The following is a 14,680-nucleotide window of genomic DNA, read 5'->3' on the forward strand; positions in this document are numbered from 1 at the left end:
TACGATCCCACCTTGTGAGTCCCAATAAAATGCGCAGACAAGCAACCTGGTCCTGAGGACAGGTATGCGAACGCCGTCGATTTATTTTCTTTCGATAATCAATTACAGAGGCAAGAAGGCGGAGCAATAAATGCGGATAAGAAAATTGGTTCGATGGAGATACACTCAAGACTTCCTCTGCCTCTTCCCACGGCCACGGCCACCATCATCACTCGGAGCTGCTCGTATCGCTCCTAGTACATCCTGTATATCTAGAGCTTGATCCGATTTATGTATGATTACTTTGTTAGTGCTACCGGTCGCACTAATGGCAGTTGTTTTGGTCATCGCCCCCAAATTCGCGTTGAAAACAGCGTCAATCTCGTCTTCAGGCCGGCCTCGTCGTCTCTTGGATGTCTTAGATGAATGAGAGATTTCAACATCGTCAGAGTTTGGCCTCTGTACTGTCGCAGAGGGCGCTGAAGGAAGAACCGAAGGAGATGTGGTTGATCCAGAGCTTGATTTGCTCTGTGATTGCAGTTCCCTCCATTCGTCTGGTCGTCGTTGTAGAAGATATAAATTGATGTTTCGAGCGAAGAATTTTCCGAAATGAGACGCTGCAAGAAATTGCTCGTGTACTATGAGAGAGCGTGCGATTTTTTCCTGCACAAACAATTCGTAAGATCGAATGCCAACAGTGGTGTGAACGACCTACTTTTAAATATGGGTCGGCGAACGCCCAACACCTATCGCCGACTCTGCTTCCGATTCGGTCATCAACCAGTATGTGGTAATGACCAATGAGAGACATGACAAGAGTACGCTTCACTTTAAAAGGTACAGTTTCCGAGTCAAAGAGTACGTCTATAACCCTAGAGCTTATCGGATTTTGAGATAATAAGATGAGATCTTCTATGGGGAGGGACTTGATGCTGTCATTCGCTTACGTCAATGTTATGGCTCGACTTAACGCCTAACTCACCTGTCGGTAACTATTGTACAATGCGGTGCACTGAGCCGAAGTAGACTTTGAAGAATTAAGGCACCCTGAATTTTTGGTTCCTTCGAATCATCCGCGTTCCCTTTTTTCGAGCTTTGCTGCGCATCCTCAGAATTGTGTTTTGTAGGCCTATTTGCCAAATATTCCTTTTGAAATGTGCATAAGTTCGGTGTCATTATGAAATAAAAGAAATCAGTCACCTGAAGAGGCTTTAGAACCAGTACACATGACACAAGGTGACTACGATCATTCGGTTGTAATAACTGGAACGCATTGCACACGGCCTATCAAGATTGTATTAATATCGCAAACTTTAAGAAGCGCTAAACCATACCTGGGTAATATCCTCTTCGTGAGCACGAAGCGTGCATGCTCTATCGATTATGGCGCGCAACACCCCAGTTCTTGCCGATCCTACATTCATTGGAAATGATAAGAACGAGCTAGTCAGGTGAATCATTACATACCAATGATCTTATTCCACGAACTCTCGAGCTCCTCAAGAGCACCTTTCAACTGCGTGGGATTTAACCTCTCTGCAGCTTTAGCTACCACAAAATTAGCTACAGGATGTGTAGTCAGCCTCGCAAGTTTCCCCCGGAAGTAAGTCGCCCAAAGTATCGTAAACGCGTCATCAGGACAACGGGAAACCATGGTTTCCAGTAAGTGAGAGGAAGTTGGGTCTCGAAGAAGTGTGACAAGGTAGTCAGATGCCTCCAGTGGTTCATCAGAGTTTCTGTCTGGCACCGCTCAATACATGATCGAGATACCCCAGACAGCGTGTCAGAAAACTCACGACAAAGTGTAACAATCCCAACCAGGACGTGATCCATAAGAGAATTGGGCAATGAAGACTCGCCGTGATCGGCTTCAATTTCAAGGATGAGCTGCGAAGTTGATCAATTTGCATCAGGTTGAATGCTGGGCACCATATACCTGGAGTAATGGGCTTGCTACTTTATTGGCAGCCAATGCTCGGACCTCGTTGTCGCTGAGTTCGTTCTTTAGGACGCGCACAAACCCGGTAGCGGCCTCGCGAAATTCGTTCGGTACCGATCGAGCAGAATCAACATGATCGTGGCTCTTATTGTCAGCAAATACAGACTTCATGGTACCCTGACGGGCTTTCCACGCGCTGCTTTTCTTCGACCGCATGTTCGACTGTGCTTTATGACTTGCAGCAGAATTTGTAGGCGATAACAATAGCAGTAGAGCACGGAGAACATGCGAGGCAAAAGGGTCCATCACAAGGGACGTGAAGACTGGCATGAGTTCCTGTTGCACAATTTATTGCGGCGCAGGATTTATAGGAAGATGTGACAAACCTCACATATGTCCAAGATGAGACGCATTAGAGTGCGCAGTTCGCCCTTGTCCTTGGAGTCGGGGACAGATGGAAATATTCCCTTAGTCTTGCAACCAATCAGGGCGAATACCAAAGGATCAGTGAGATAGTATGCTTACTTCGCGCGAGACGGTGTCTGCTGCTACTGTGAACAGTGTTTGACAGACATGCGAAGCAAAACGATGTTTGATGAGTGCCTCGTATCTACAAATTACTTGACATCTGAATAGGCAAACTACGAAGAACTGCTCCCACTCACGAGCCGCTCAAACTATCCAAAAACACCCTTCGAACAAAGTCATCCATCGAGTACGCCATGCGTTCTAGAACAACAGAACAGTCCGGGTCTGTGGCCAGTTGTTTCTCTTTTTCAGACATTTCACTGAGTGCGGCAACCAAGAATATCCGCTTTGCTAGATGGTAAGCATTGTCAAACACTTTCTGCATCGTAGCTGCTATTCCAACCTTCATTCGGATCGAGGTCTGCGGCTTGATCCTCCTCGTAGGGTCTCTCCTGCTGCCAAGTTCGAATTTGGTCGTCGACGGTTCTAAAATATGCCTTTATATCAGGGTCCACATAACCGAAGGGTGCCTCTGGATGGGGCTCCTCTGATTCTTGTGCAGGGACAATCCATGACGGCCGATCGCGATATTCGGCATTTTGAGGTGCTTGATTGGTGTCGCGGTGAGGCTGACTATGCTCCTGTGTTTTCTTATGCTTCTTGCCTCGTTTCCTGTTTTCGTTCGGCATGTCGACTAGAAAGATAGCTTAGAGCATAATAAAAAATAAGCATGGGAAGGACCCCGGAATTCGAGAATATGTGCCAGATTTGGACTGGAGCTTTACCTCTTTTGGACCCCTGGCAGCAGGTCACATTAATGATTCACCACACTCACTCAGGCTGGTGACAAGACCTTGTAACTTATACATGGCACCAACATCGTGCTCTCTATGCCGCGACGCAAAGGCAATTCTGAAACGCCCTAAAACAGGCCAGCAAATTTGCAAGAATTGCTTCTTCTTCGTCTTTGAGACGGAAGTCTATCATACAATCACAGAAGCGGAGCTGTTCAAGCCAGGCGATCATGTTGCAATCGGTGCTTCAGGCGGAAAAGGTGAGACTACGATTTAGAATCATCTGGCATCTTATCGCTCTTGTGGCAGACTCCACCGTCCTTGCGTACGTCATGAAGACCTTGAACGAGCGGTACAATTATGGCCTCGATTTATTTCTCTTGTCTATTGATGAAGGGATCACAGGTTATAGAGATGACTCCTTAGAAGTGCGCTATTAAGTGCGCTATATCGGAGGATCCTGCATATTGATTAAACCTCATGCAGACAGTAAAACGGAATCATCAGCAATATGATATGCCCCTAAAGATACTTTCATATGATGAACTCTATGGCTGGACTATGGATGCCATAGTCGAACAAATAGGAAAGAAAAATAACTGCACATTTTGTGGCGTCTTTCGCAGGCAGGCCCTTGACAGGGGCGCAGCTAGTTTGAACGTCGATCACATTGTCACTGGGCACAACGCAGATGACATTGCGGAGACTGTTCTCATGAATAGTGCGTTGAATTGTAATGTCTAAGGCAGTGCATTTACCATTTTTACAGTCATGCGTGGCGATATTGCTCGACTTGGGCGGTGTACCTCAATTTGTACCCAGGGAGAGGATACAATCAAACGATCCAAGCCCTTCAAGTACGCTTATGAGAAGGAAATTGTTATGTGAGTACTGTGACAGAGGTGGTTTTGTTCTGACTAGGTTGATTTTGTAGGTACGCTTACTTTAAAAAACTCGATTATTTTTCAACAGAATGTATATATTCGCCCGACGCCTATCGAGGACATGCACGGACGTTTTTGAAAGATCTAGAAGCTGCTAGACCCAGTGCCATCATAGATATCATTCACTCTGGTGAAGCATTTGAAGTTAAGGAAGAAATCAAGGCAGCTCAAAAGGCCCAGCGTCAGTGATGTCATTTTCACATAGTGATAATACTGATTCGCTCCGCAGAAACATGCAAAAGATGTGGATACATGTCTAGTAATGATCTCTGCAAGGCTTGTACACTGCTGGAGGGTCTGGAGAGAGGCATGGCGAGCTCTGTCATAGTAAGTTCAGGCTATGTGCTGGCTTCAATGACTGGGTACTTATTTTTGTCTAGACTGACCGTGCCCGCAAGAAGATGGACGCTATAGGTCGTGCACCGGATAACATACGAACAATTCCATTATTCCGTTCGACACCAACAATTGCAGTAGAGGTGCCATCGCAATCTTGAGTTGGCGGCAGTTCCCCCGATTTAAATACTATCACCGTCACTAATAATAATTCGCTCGATCGATCATACATAATTTTTGACAAGATATATCTCGTGGGCTCGTTAAGAAGGTAATGAACGTCCCTCCGCTTCACAAAATGCTGTAAAAAGACGCTCGCAATGGTCCATGAGGTCGTCACACTGCTTGTTGTGCTCTTTGGAACGCATCAGCTTCATTGTGCCAACACGCTCCTTGCCCCATCTGTCACATTCTGAGACATAACGGAAGCCCACTTCAACTGTAGCTGTAGGGTCTGAATCATCGAACTCTGTCGAGCTAACTGTAGGAAGGCAAGCCAACGGCACTAAGCAGAGATGTACTGCAGAGATAGCTGCCTTGAACCCGGTTATGAGATGATATGGAGATCCAAGAAAACGAGCCTAAGACATTTGGAATTGTTAGAAATGGATTAGCTACAGCAGCGCATAACTCACGAGATAGAAAGAAAAGAACATGCACATTGTTGAGAAAGTACCTAAAAGCGCGCTGGCGATGTTTGTGCCAGCTACACCAGGGTAGTACTATCAGGTGTCGCGTGGGTAACTTGTCAGAGTCTTCGAGCGACGCCTGATCCAGTTGATGAGCGATCAAGTCCATCTGGAATTTTGAGCTCTCGTAGGAATGCGCAGATTTGATCAACTGCCAGTCTGTAGGATCGTAATAAACTGGGCTTGATTCATGAGACTGACATCCAAATCACGCGGGCGCCAGTAGACATTTGGTATTTTGCTAGGTGAGATTTCAGAGCTCGAAACTGGAGCGAATCAACATATAAGATGAGGTCGAGATCGACTGCACGTACCAGGACATAGTGTCCAAAGACGTTACACTGCCACACCCACCCTAACCTGTCTTGACTGAGTTGTCCAACTTCTTGCGTGTAGTATGTAGGAGATGTCACGGCCTCAACCCAGCTCGTGGCGTATTGCTTGATAGCTAAACGCCAATTAATGCCGACGAAAGAAGCAACTCCTGCATTACAGATGAGATGCGAGACATATGGGTATCTAGAGTGCCGTCAACAATTTGCACGTCGCACACACCGAATACTCACGTTTTGATAATTTCGTCAGCGAATCGGAACACTGTTTGGATGTGCGACAAGTCTACGGTATGGACCACAATGGTTAGGTGTTTTCTAAAGGTCTCGGCATGTCCGTCGTAGCCTGGAAGTATCTCAAGGTGACAAACTTGTTCGTCGGCAAACTGGTATAGTTTGTCGCGAGCAGCTTCTCCTCGTTGTCTGCTACGACAAGCAAGAATTAGAGTCAACCCATCGAAAGAGGCGTCGTTGGTTGTCGTTTTTTGGACGTGAAAGTTGTAATGAGGTTGGGCGTCTGTTGGAGATTTGGATATTAGCTGAACAAGCAGACGCTGGCAAATTCCCAAACCGACGCCGCTGTGCGCATTTCAGTAGGAGAAACCAACTTATGAACAACTTGGCTCGCCGCACCTATTTGCACCTGTCACAACGATAACTGGCCACGACATGACACCCAGAGAAAGACGTGCGTGAGACGTTCCTCGTGTGATTACTAGCTAGTAGTTGCCTAGCGAATTGATAGTCGTTACGCCAGACTTGAAGGCGAGAATCTCCTCCCAATGTAAGTAATCCAAAATATTATATTTTAAGAAGGCGGCAATGTGAAGCAGTGCGAAGGCTAGAAATAACAACAGGCTACAACTCTCATGCCACGATAGACTACACCTCCGTCTTCTTTTTCTTCTTCTTCGGCGGGTCACTGTCCACTTGAGAAGCCGCTGCAGCAGCCGCAGCCTTTTCTGCCTTGCGTGCCTTCTTTCTGGCTTTGCGTTCTGCTTCCGTTTCTCCATCCTCCTGTAGTTTATTGATAAAATTGCGAAGATGAGAGTATGAATTGGCCTACCTTGGGAGCTTCGAAACCATTGACCTCGCTCTCTCTTCTCTTTCGTTTCTTGTCCTTGTGTCCCTTCTCCTCCTCGACGTCCATTTGGTCATCATCTGACTCCTCATTCGCCTTCTTCTCTTTGGCGGCTTTCTTTTTTGCACGTTTCTCCTCTTTCTCCTTCCTCTTCTCCTCTTTCACGTCGAGAACAGCTTTCACAGCTAGCTCCAGAGGGTCACGTTGTGCTGGAACCAAGTCCACAGCATCTGCGGCCGTATTGTATGTCTTGGTCTGACCCTTCATCTCAAAGCGTTGTGGTTGTTGGTTTTTGTCTGCAAATCTTCGCACACCAGACAAATCGTTTTGATGTTCCAGGGCACGTAGGCGAGACTCCAATTTTGCGCGATTTTCAAGACCTATTGAAGGAGCAGTTTCTTCTGATTTTCCATCAGCGTCCGTCAATGCATCGACACGGATTGAAAGTGCGGCTTTTGTGGCAACCATACGGGCCATCTCAATGGCAACAGGTCAGCCTGACGAATTCTGAGGTTTTCGAAGCAGGTAAATTACCTTGCCCTTCAATTTTGGGGGTGCTTGACCAATGAGGGAGGCCTATGTAATGTAAGCGGGTTGGACAAACGAGAACGAACGATCAGTAACCCACATGATAGATGAGTCCGTATTTTGGGGTATCGTGTTTGGTCTTGAGGGCACGGAACAGTGCCTTTTCTGCACCGAGAATTTGCACTGTACTAGCTGGGTGCTTTGCTAGATTCAATAAACTTCCAGCATGTGATATAAGTCGTGCTCCAACAAGGTCGCCGACTAGTGCAGTAAGATTTGGTGCCACTGCGTTCATGCGATTCCGTAAGTACTCTGCAAGTTGTGCACGATATGCAGTTATGGATATGACTTGGTCACATAGTGCATGTATATGCTGTATATCGGTGTCAGATATCTCGGTTCCCATGGATATTTCAGCAGCAGCTTTTAAAACAGCTTCAAGATCTTCTGGCAGTAGGGTTTCAAACGCTGTCGTAGCGGCATTCGTGCGGAAACCTGGACCAAACAGTATCGGCCAAACAGTGGACTGAAGAAATGCGCCAAACTTACCCATTGCCCGTACAACCTTAGCATAGGCAAGGTTATCAACGATAATCTTCCCCATTTCGGGAAAATGCCATCCATACCACTCCTAGACGCTAATGAGATTTCGGTCGTTGAGATTCGATGAACTCTCCTACTTTAACTCGCATGGAATATATATTGATTTCTTTATCGAGATCATCCAGTAGTGCAATGGCTTGCACAATCATTGTGTCAACTTTGTTGGGAGAGAACTTGAGTTTAAATCTGCCGGAATATGTCGCAAACATTGCCTTTCGCAATTTGACTTCATAAACTCACCGCGAGAGCGAATGGCTGAGACCTAAGCTCATGGTAGCAAGATCTTTTGGATCAAGGCCTTCAAGTAATGAGGCAACTTGACTTCGGATACCCCTCCACAAGTCACTATGATCTTCTGGTGGTGCAGGAGAAGTGACTTGGATGCTCAATTTTTTCGAGATGGAGTGAGCTTGTCACAAGTGTAAGATGGCATGCATGATGACACAGATAACGCAACGCACCTAGTTTTGGGTCGACTACTACCAAGGTTTCTTTCCGCTTTGCTTTCTCCACCACCTGTTCAGTTAAGAATTTCTTCAGACCCTTCCCCAGTTTACCTTCCTGCACAGCAGTAATATCTTCTACTGCATTTGCAGTAGACGTAAAACGGTGAAGCGCTTTCAACTTCAACCTTGTCCATCAAACCAGGTTGAGTTGTTTCCAATACATGAACATCTTGAACGTACAATTTTGTCGCCTTCTCTGGCGTTTCAAAACTTTTATACAGATCTGCTGACTCGAGCTTGGCCGAGTCCGACAGTTTGAACAGGCAGTAGCCCATCGCTGTCTCGTACAACACCAGCATTTTGAAAGAGTGGGATAACCAGAACCAATCGCAAATCTTTGCTGCAGAGCTCAATAAGAAAAACTAAAGTGTATAATTGCGCTTGCCGGAATTTGCCGGACCTCATTGGGAAATCTGCGATAACAGTGTCATCGTGTCACGCCTCCGCCAAGACTCTGGCCTACAACTGCTGTTACCATGTACATCCATGTCAGGTGCTTCAGTTTGACATGTGCAACTTTCCTCCGCTGCGTGGTCCGTCGGAGTAGTCTCGGTTCCAGATATTCACATAAATACCGTCCGAAACCGAGACTTCTTCGCTACATTCGAGACATCAATTAGACATGCTTATCAGGTCAGTGGCTCTACTTGCACTGGCTGTCGGCATTGGTGCTCGCGAGCAGCTAATTTTCACGGATGATAAGCTCCACAATGAAACAATTCCAAATACTCTTCCAATCGTGCCAGAAAGCCTGGCCTCTCTTACATCTGTAGACTCTTTCACAACTTTGTCTCATGCCCGCTTCCCTCACCACGCCGTTCGTATCAAAAAGTCAGACTTTTGCGACCCCACCGTATCGTGAGTACTTTGATTTGGACGAAATGTGAATGGAGATTCACGTGAACGTTTGTTTAGTGTGTACACCGGTTATCTTGATGTCGATCAGGGAGCAAAGCACTTGTTCTTCTACTTCTTTGAAAGCCGCAGAAATCCAGAAAACGGTGCTTAGTTTATTGTTTCGGCGTCCTCCGTATTAAATCGATGGTACTTTCTAGATGATGTGATGATGTGGATCAACGGAGGTGATGTGCTGTGTCGCTAGGTCCTTTCTTTTCCTCATCACAACTCATGGCAGGTCCCGGGTGTTCTGCCTCACTTGGCTTGTTATTTGAACTCGGTGCGGTCATCACTATATATGACGCGATTCATCCAAACAGTTTGAACGCTAGGGCCATGTAGCATCGACGTCGATGGTTCATCCTCAAATGGTACCAAATGGAACCCATACTCATGGAATAAGGAAGCCAATGTTTTCTTCCTGGACCAACCGTCAGTTCATGCGTTGGGTCATCTACGTTTATTATTGATATTGCGAACATAGAGTTGGGGTAGGCTACTCATACGCCGACTTTGGTGAAACAGTTGAGACGACGGAGGATGCTGCTCGGAATGTTCACGCGTTCCTCACAATTTTCTTCGAGGTTTTCAAACAATTTGAGGGTAGGCCATTGCACCTTGCTGGTGAATCCTACGGTGTAAGTAACATATTCATGATCTTGTATGATTCTGATAATGTTGGATTGAAGGGGCGGTATCTTCCTGTCTTTGCTAGCGAAATCTATGATCAGAATCAAATCGCCAAGGCAGAGGGACGACCGACCATCAACCTTCATAGCGTCCTGATCGGGAACGGTATCACTGATATCTCAACGTGAGTGAATGACTTTATTGTAGTTTCAACAGTTCTTCATGAATCCTAGTTTATACCAAGGGCGTTATGAGATTGAATGCGGCATTGCTGCCCTAGAAATACCATTTCAACAAATTAGCTCTTGTGTGCGCATGAGATCAGCGGTGGGTATTTATCCTAATTCACTGTCCCTTCGTTTCCTGATGATGCATCACACAGTTACCTCGGTGTCAAGCTTTCATGCGTGATGGGTGCATCAATCAATTTGATCACACGAATTGTGAGGCTGCTGTTGCCTTTTGTGACGCACAGCTTAGCACTGCAATGTGGGCAAGCGGTAAGTTGAACAAGACTCGCTGCAAATCGCCACTGAATTACTTTTGGATGTAAGGTCGGAATGTGTACGATGTGTCGATGGTCGGTGGTTCCTTAAAATAGTATGACGTAGCTTGCTTACTTTGCTCACTCAAAGACCTGTGAAGACCAAGACCTGTGCTACGCAGGAGACGCCATTATCCGAGATTTCCTTGATGCACCAGAGACACGGAAGATACTCGGTGCTGAAAGTCCCGGTGCATTTTCTCTCTGCTCTAGTGTTGTCGGGCGAAACTTTGTCTCTCACCTCGATAAGTGGGCACACCACACCCAAGACTACGTTGCAGCCCTCCTGGAGAGGAACATTAGGGTGTTGATTTACGCTGGTACTTATGACTGGCAGTGTAATTGGATTGCGAACAAGCTATGGGTGGATAAATTAGATTGGACGGGACGTTCTGCATACGCGAAAGAGAGCTGGAGGTCTTGGTACGTCAATGGAGAAAAAGCGGGTGAAACCAAGAATGTTGGCCCTTTGACATTTGTTACAGTGCTAGATGCTGGCCACATGATGAGTCTTTCGTCACTCTAGCTCCGCCTTCTTGCTGACCCTTTTTATACGTCCCTCATGACAAACCTGCAGAATCACAGGCTCTAGTTTCCAGATGGCTCGCCAATCAGGCCATCTAAGGTGTCAAAGACATGCACACAGACGACACAGCCGCTCAATGCATCGCTATTTTAGGATCGAGCCGTCGAGCCAAGGAATTGTCGAAGAAGATCTGTCCTTGTGTCTTAGTTGCAAATTGCAATGAATCTGATTTGAAATTGAAGTTTTTTTTGTCAATCATGCCGACGATAACAATATGATGGCAACGCAGTTAAACCGTTGTCAGGCCCAGACAGATACCTTCTCTGCAATAACAGTGCATTGTAAATTTGTAAACGGCACAGCTAATCACCTGTGCTTGAGATAAATCTTAAAACAGCATTTACCGTGATGGCGTACGGTGTTGCCCACCCTCTTCTGCAACCTCCGTTTATTGTTCGTAGGCTTTCCCTTGAGGTATGTTTGCCGCATGGATTCGATGAACATCGCTTACAAATTGTTGCACTACCCAGGATCCCCTATTCTATCTTCACTCGGGTTGCACAGGTGCACCTGACCTTTTCCTTCGTATCTTTTCTTGCGCCTTTTCGTAGAACTTCCATTTAATTTCGAGCTATGGTTTTCACTTCACTATACTCGCTCTGCGGCGCTGGCTTCGCCCTGCTTCAGCTGCTAGCTCCAGCCACAGCACGTCCAATAGCACGGTCTACAAGCTCTTCCACATTGGTGGCTCTTCGTGAGTGTTCTTATATCAGTTTAGATCAAGCGTTCATGATAGAACAGAGTTTGCCAACGTGCTGGAGCAGCTTGAGTCCACTTTTTATGCGCAGGCCCTTCAAAAGTTCAACCAGTCAGATTTCACGGCAGCGGGCTTTGCTTCGGCTCAGGTTCCCTTGCAACAGTTTCAGGCCATCTTCCAGGATGAGGCCATACATACAACTACATTACAGGTGTGTCAAATCATATGTAACGTCCATGAGAATGACATTAACACCCACTCAGTCCGCCATTAATGCGTTGGGCGGTCAAACAGTGTCAAATTGTACATTCAACGTTGCTTCCTTGCTCACCGATGTACCTACTATGGTAGCGGCAGCGAGACTAGTTGAAAATGTTGGTGTCAGCGCCTACCTTGGTGCCCTGACTTTGATCAACGACACGGTCCTCGCCACCGCAGCTGCCACCATTATGACAGTTGAAGCGCGTCACCAAACTATTCTTAATGTGCTGGCAGGGGGCACCGCGATCCCTCAGGCGTTTGATGTTGCTTTGAATCCATCTGAGATTCTTGCATTGACAGGGGGATTGATTTCTGGATGCAACCTTGGAATTCCAGGTACGTACCTGGTGTAATCGACTGTCCTCTCGTTTACATTAAAACACCCTCGTATAGCGAATGTGCCGCTCCAAGTTAATAATCCTGGTTCTATTCAAGCAGGAACGAAGTTGAACTTTACTTCTGCTGCACTGAACGGAACGATTCCGGTAGAGGTATGTCATCCATATAGTTGGCTTATCGCACAACAACTTACGCGTTACTTACGCCAGGAACTGTCCTGTCAATTCCTCGCCGGCGGCTTGCCTGTTGCTATCTCACAACCACTATCCAACTGTAGCGTCCCGGCCAATGTAACTGGTCCTATGTTTGTGTTCGTGACCAACAGTAGTCAGCCTCTCGCGAATAACATTCGCGACGCCGCGACTGGCACCATCGTTGCAGGTCCAACGATGATCTTCATCGACAATCAACAGGATGCGCTGGCGATTGCAGCACGTCCTGGTCTCAACTCCACTGTGACCACCAGTAGCACCTCAACGTCTTTTGCGGCACCAACGACAGTCACTTTGACTCCACCCACTCCCACTCCGAGCACAGTCGTGAGCGGTACAGTCACTTCAACCGTGCCGTCTACTTCTCTGCCCAACTCCATGGCTCCCAGTTGGACGGCTGTGACCAAAACAATCTCGCCATCTGAAGCTAGTAGTATTCTCGGGAGTGCTGTGCCATCTATGGGTTCGAGATAAATGTCGAGAATTGATACGAGATGCTGGATCGAATTATATTGCACAGATATCTAGAGTACATCAGGACTGAACTGACGACTTTAGGGAATATTGATAGAAAAGGACGATAATTCATAGGACATAAGTTGTACAACGATAGAATGTAGTGCAAGAAGTGGGCTTAATCTTCATCACTATCCTCACTGGATGTTGTATCGTCTTCATCTGCACTGAGTTGACCACCTGCGAATTGATTGAGCGACATGGGTCGTCCAGAGACATTTGCCACTGGTTCAAGATCTGGAGACATTGCTGCCGCCAATATATCATCGTCCGACTCTTCTTCGAGCTCTGCTTCCATCTCCCGCCCGAAGGCGTCAAGATCTATCTCCTCCTCTACCGGATCATTGTGGGTAACTTCATCCCAGTCTTCTTCAGAGTCCGATTCTGCTGCCACAGGCTTTGTGGGAAGAGCAGGAGGCACGAAAGAAGGCGTCGTCCCTGGCAAGGCCAATCCGGTTGAGACGGACGGCTTCGGACGTTTTGAAGGACGAGCGGGACGACCAAAATCAAGAACCTCTTCCAAGTCGGAATCTTCTCTATACGTATTGATTTCTTTTTTCGCCTTCGGCACTTCCTTGGGTTTGGGTTTTGGCTTCGGTTCGGACTCGTGCTTTTTGGGAGGTGGAGCGACAGGACGAGAGACTTTAGGTTTCGGAGGGGGCGGAGGTGGTGAAGGAGCTTTGCGAGGAGGTATTTCAATCTCCTCACCCTCTTCTTCCTCTTCCTCCTGCCTTTGCCCCGTGACCTTTTCCAAAATGTCATCGAAGTCGTCCACGGCCTCACCATCAGCATCTGAGAGCCCTAAGAGATCATTTTCTAGCTCTTTCTCCAAATCTCTTGTGTCTTGAAGCTGTGCTGCGGGAGGAGTTGCTGCAGAGGCTGAAAGTCGCCGAGGATAAATGACGATGCCCGATCAGGTACCAGGTAGACAACTTACGAGACTTTCGGGCAAAGCTGGAGCTGGAAGAAGAGACTTTCTTGTCGTATGTAAAGCCCATGAAGCACTCTACCTTTTCAAGAGTGAATGTCTGGAGGAGTGTCACAAGCTAAATCCAACAAGATACAAGAGAACGGTTACTCACACCCAGTTCCTCGTCATAAATTAGGACACAATCATACTCCTTCATCGACTGTTCATTCCCTTTGAAAAGATGGTTCTCGCCCGCCTAACAAAATCATCAAAAGAGGTTCTGAAAGCTCGATATAGCCCATGCGCCATACCTGCGTACTAGGGCGTTCTAAAGTGATGCTGGTAGAGTCTTTCCCGCGTTTGACTTCAACTGTCCCGGATCTGCTTGGTTCTATTGACTCTGGCTTGAAATTATCTGCCGTGTATCTTTCAGCGCGCTCAGAAATTGACAGTAAAAGGCCTCGTACACCTGAAGGAGTAGAAATCCTTGTCGGGGAGATTGGAGCGCTTCGGTGGAGCTACGCCCTTGCGGGCTTTGAGTGCGCGCCTAAGTGAAGTTCCTATTGCTACTGGGTGTCGGCCTGTTGTGGGCATCCATTGGGTATCTGTAGTCGCCATGACTTGACTAGGAGGTGAACGGAAAGACTGTCGCTTAGATCAGTAGTAACTTGAAACGGCGCTGAAGTAAGCTTGGCGGTGTTCATTGTTATTCTTGTTGTTTCCCGCGTTGGACGACGCATGGATCTTTCAAAACTAAGTTTTTTTCACACCCAGTACTAGTAATAATACAGCGTCTCCGATCAAGATCAATTGTCTTAACTCGATCACAAGCTCTTAACGACATGTCATCATGTTGGTTGAACAGCTTTTCTATCAGTGCTTCATGAAA

At 46.9% G+C, this 14,680-nt stretch overlaps 7 protein-coding genes across 7 annotated transcripts; 3 read left to right on the top strand and 4 right to left on the bottom strand.

Moving 5' to 3' along the window:
* Positions 1-72: 72 nt before the first annotated feature.
* EDB93DRAFT_441584 (armadillo-type protein) lies at positions 73-3,100 on the bottom strand. The gene is made up of 12 exons (XM_041456379.1): positions 2,790-3,100; positions 2,584-2,737; positions 2,444-2,528; positions 2,305-2,391; positions 1,916-2,254; positions 1,776-1,866; positions 1,447-1,719; positions 1,314-1,393; positions 1,180-1,263; positions 962-1,125; positions 695-911; positions 73-642 (listed from the first exon to the last, which is right to left on the bottom strand). Exons 1-12 carry the CDS (start codon positions 3,073-3,075, stop codon positions 166-168), a joined length of 2,337 nt encoding a protein of 778 aa, XP_041312801.1. The 5' UTR covers positions 3,076-3,100; the 3' UTR covers positions 73-165.
* A 94-nt stretch (positions 3,101-3,194) lies between these two features.
* On the top strand, positions 3,195-4,676 carry EDB93DRAFT_1117879 (uncharacterized protein). Its single transcript, XM_041448395.1, has 7 exons — positions 3,195-3,440; positions 3,490-3,608; positions 3,667-3,901; positions 3,950-4,064; positions 4,115-4,305; positions 4,354-4,451; positions 4,505-4,676. Exons 1-7 carry the CDS (start codon positions 3,254-3,256, stop codon positions 4,619-4,621), a joined length of 1,062 nt encoding a protein of 353 aa, XP_041312802.1. The 5' UTR covers positions 3,195-3,253; the 3' UTR covers positions 4,622-4,676.
* Positions 4,677-6,265, bottom strand: EDB93DRAFT_1117886 (NAD(P)-binding protein). The gene is given in 7 exon segments (XM_041448396.1): positions 4,677-5,041; positions 5,096-5,147; positions 5,173-5,331; positions 5,351-5,415; positions 5,464-5,668; positions 5,716-6,060; positions 6,115-6,265. 7 exon segments carry the CDS (start codon positions 6,150-6,152, stop codon positions 4,724-4,726), a joined length of 1,182 nt encoding a protein of 393 aa, XP_041312803.1. The 5' UTR covers positions 6,153-6,265; the 3' UTR covers positions 4,677-4,723.
* EDB93DRAFT_1218888 (uncharacterized protein) lies at positions 6,266-8,657 on the bottom strand. The gene is made up of 9 exons (XM_041451112.1): positions 8,380-8,657; positions 8,155-8,324; positions 7,934-8,102; positions 7,771-7,879; positions 7,640-7,721; positions 7,191-7,585; positions 7,097-7,138; positions 6,548-7,039; positions 6,266-6,498 (listed from the first exon to the last, which is right to left on the bottom strand). Exons 1-9 carry the CDS (start codon positions 8,496-8,498, stop codon positions 6,364-6,366), a joined length of 1,713 nt encoding a protein of 570 aa, XP_041312804.1. The 5' UTR covers positions 8,499-8,657; the 3' UTR covers positions 6,266-6,363.
* EDB93DRAFT_1117890 (peptidase S10 serine carboxypeptidase) lies at positions 8,656-11,167 on the top strand. The gene is made up of 12 exons (XM_041448397.1): positions 8,656-9,057; positions 9,115-9,200; positions 9,255-9,281; positions 9,335-9,376; positions 9,429-9,528; positions 9,581-9,734; positions 9,786-9,910; positions 9,960-10,053; positions 10,109-10,226; positions 10,281-10,306; positions 10,362-10,775; positions 10,826-11,167. Exons 1-12 carry the CDS (start codon positions 8,822-8,824, stop codon positions 10,892-10,894), a joined length of 1,491 nt encoding a protein of 496 aa, XP_041312805.1. The 5' UTR covers positions 8,656-8,821; the 3' UTR covers positions 10,895-11,167.
* On the top strand, positions 11,086-12,960 carry EDB93DRAFT_442846 (ferritin-like domain-containing protein). The gene is made up of 6 exons (XM_041456387.1): positions 11,086-11,270; positions 11,327-11,550; positions 11,598-11,764; positions 11,817-12,150; positions 12,208-12,305; positions 12,363-12,960. Exons 2-6 carry the CDS (start codon positions 11,430-11,432, stop codon positions 12,837-12,839), a joined length of 1,197 nt encoding a protein of 398 aa, XP_041312806.1. The 5' UTR covers positions 11,086-11,270; positions 11,327-11,429; the 3' UTR covers positions 12,840-12,960.
* Positions 12,920-14,680, bottom strand: EDB93DRAFT_442267 (RNA polymerase II transcription elongation factor-domain-containing protein). Its single transcript, XM_041456383.1, has 5 exons — positions 14,259-14,680; positions 14,103-14,206; positions 13,964-14,047; positions 13,819-13,909; positions 12,920-13,760 (listed from the first exon to the last, which is right to left on the bottom strand). Exons 1-5 carry the CDS (start codon positions 14,407-14,409, stop codon positions 13,000-13,002), a joined length of 1,191 nt encoding a protein of 396 aa, XP_041312807.1. The 5' UTR covers positions 14,410-14,680; the 3' UTR covers positions 12,920-12,999.

Source organism: Suillus bovinus, assembly GCF_016758785.1.
Source record: "Suillus bovinus strain UH-Sbo-P2 chromosome Unknown EDB93scaffold_3, whole genome shotgun sequence".
NCBI classification, from domain to species: Eukaryota; Fungi; Basidiomycota; class Agaricomycetes; order Boletales; family Suillaceae; genus Suillus; species Suillus bovinus.

Coding starts and splice junctions, on each gene's coding strand:
- EDB93DRAFT_1117890 (XM_041448397.1), top strand. CDS start 8,822: ATGCTTATCAGGTCAGTGGCTCTACTTGCACTGGCTGTCGGCATTGGT. Junction 9,058..9,114: donor TTTTGCGACCCCACCGTATC/GTGAGTACTTTG, acceptor ACGTTTGTTTAG/TGTGTACACCGGTTATCTTG. Junction 9,529..9,580: donor GTTTTCTTCCTGGACCAACC/GTCAGTTCATGC, acceptor TTGCGAACATAG/AGTTGGGGTAGGCTACTCAT.
- EDB93DRAFT_1117879 (XM_041448395.1), top strand. CDS start 3,254: ATGGCACCAACATCGTGCTCTCTATGCCGCGACGCAAAGGCAATTCTG. Junction 4,306..4,353: donor GGCAGCTCAAAAGGCCCAGC/GTCAGTGATGTC, acceptor TTCGCTCCGCAG/AAACATGCAAAAGATGTGGA. Junction 4,452..4,504: donor GCATGGCGAGCTCTGTCATA/GTAAGTTCAGGC, acceptor ATTTTTGTCTAG/ACTGACCGTGCCCGCAAGAA.
- EDB93DRAFT_441584 (XM_041456379.1), bottom strand. CDS start 3,075: ATGCCGAACGAAAACAGGAAACGAGGCAAGAAGCATAAGAAAACACAG. Junction 1,394..1,446: donor TTCGTGGAATAAGATCATTG/GTATGTAATGAT, acceptor CAATGAATGTAG/GATCGGCAAGAACTGGGGTG. Junction 912..961: donor TGTACAATAGTTACCGACAG/GTGAGTTAGGCG, acceptor AGCGAATGACAG/CATCAAGTCCCTCCCCATAG.
- EDB93DRAFT_1117886 (XM_041448396.1), bottom strand. CDS start 6,152: ATGTCGTGGCCAGTTATCGTTGTGACAGGTGCAAATAG. Junction 5,416..5,463: donor TCTTTGGACACTATGTCCTG/GTACGTGCAGTC, acceptor GATTCGCTCCAG/TTTCGAGCTCTGAAATCTCA. Junction 5,148..5,172: donor CACCTGATAGTACTACCCTG/GTGTAGCTGGCA, acceptor AAACATCGCCAG/CGCGCTTTTAGGTACTTTCT.
- EDB93DRAFT_442267 (XM_041456383.1), bottom strand. CDS start 14,409: ATGGCGACTACAGATACCCAATGGATGCCCACAACAGGCCGACACCCA. Junction 14,207..14,258: donor GGATTTCTACTCCTTCAGGT/GTACGAGGCCTT, acceptor GATACACGGCAG/ATAATTTCAAGCCAGAGTCA. Junction 13,910..13,963: donor TTTATGACGAGGAACTGGGT/GTGAGTAACCGT, acceptor ACACTCCTCCAG/ACATTCACTCTTGAAAAGGT.
- EDB93DRAFT_1218888 (XM_041451112.1), bottom strand. CDS start 8,498: ATGCTGGTGTTGTACGAGACAGCGATGGGCTACTGCCTGTTCAAACTG. Junction 8,325..8,379: donor CCAGAGAAGGCGACAAAATT/GTACGTTCAAGA, acceptor TTGATGGACAAG/GTTGAAGTTGAAAGCGCTTC. Junction 6,499..6,547: donor ATGGTTTCGAAGCTCCCAAG/GTAGGCCAATTC, acceptor AATAAACTACAG/GAGGATGGAGAAACGGAAGC.
- EDB93DRAFT_442846 (XM_041456387.1), top strand. CDS start 11,430: ATGGTTTTCACTTCACTATACTCGCTCTGCGGCGCTGGCTTCGCCCTG. Junction 11,765..11,816: donor TACATACAACTACATTACAG/GTGTGTCAAATC, acceptor ACACCCACTCAG/TCCGCCATTAATGCGTTGGG. Junction 12,306..12,362: donor ACGGAACGATTCCGGTAGAG/GTATGTCATCCA, acceptor TACTTACGCCAG/GAACTGTCCTGTCAATTCCT.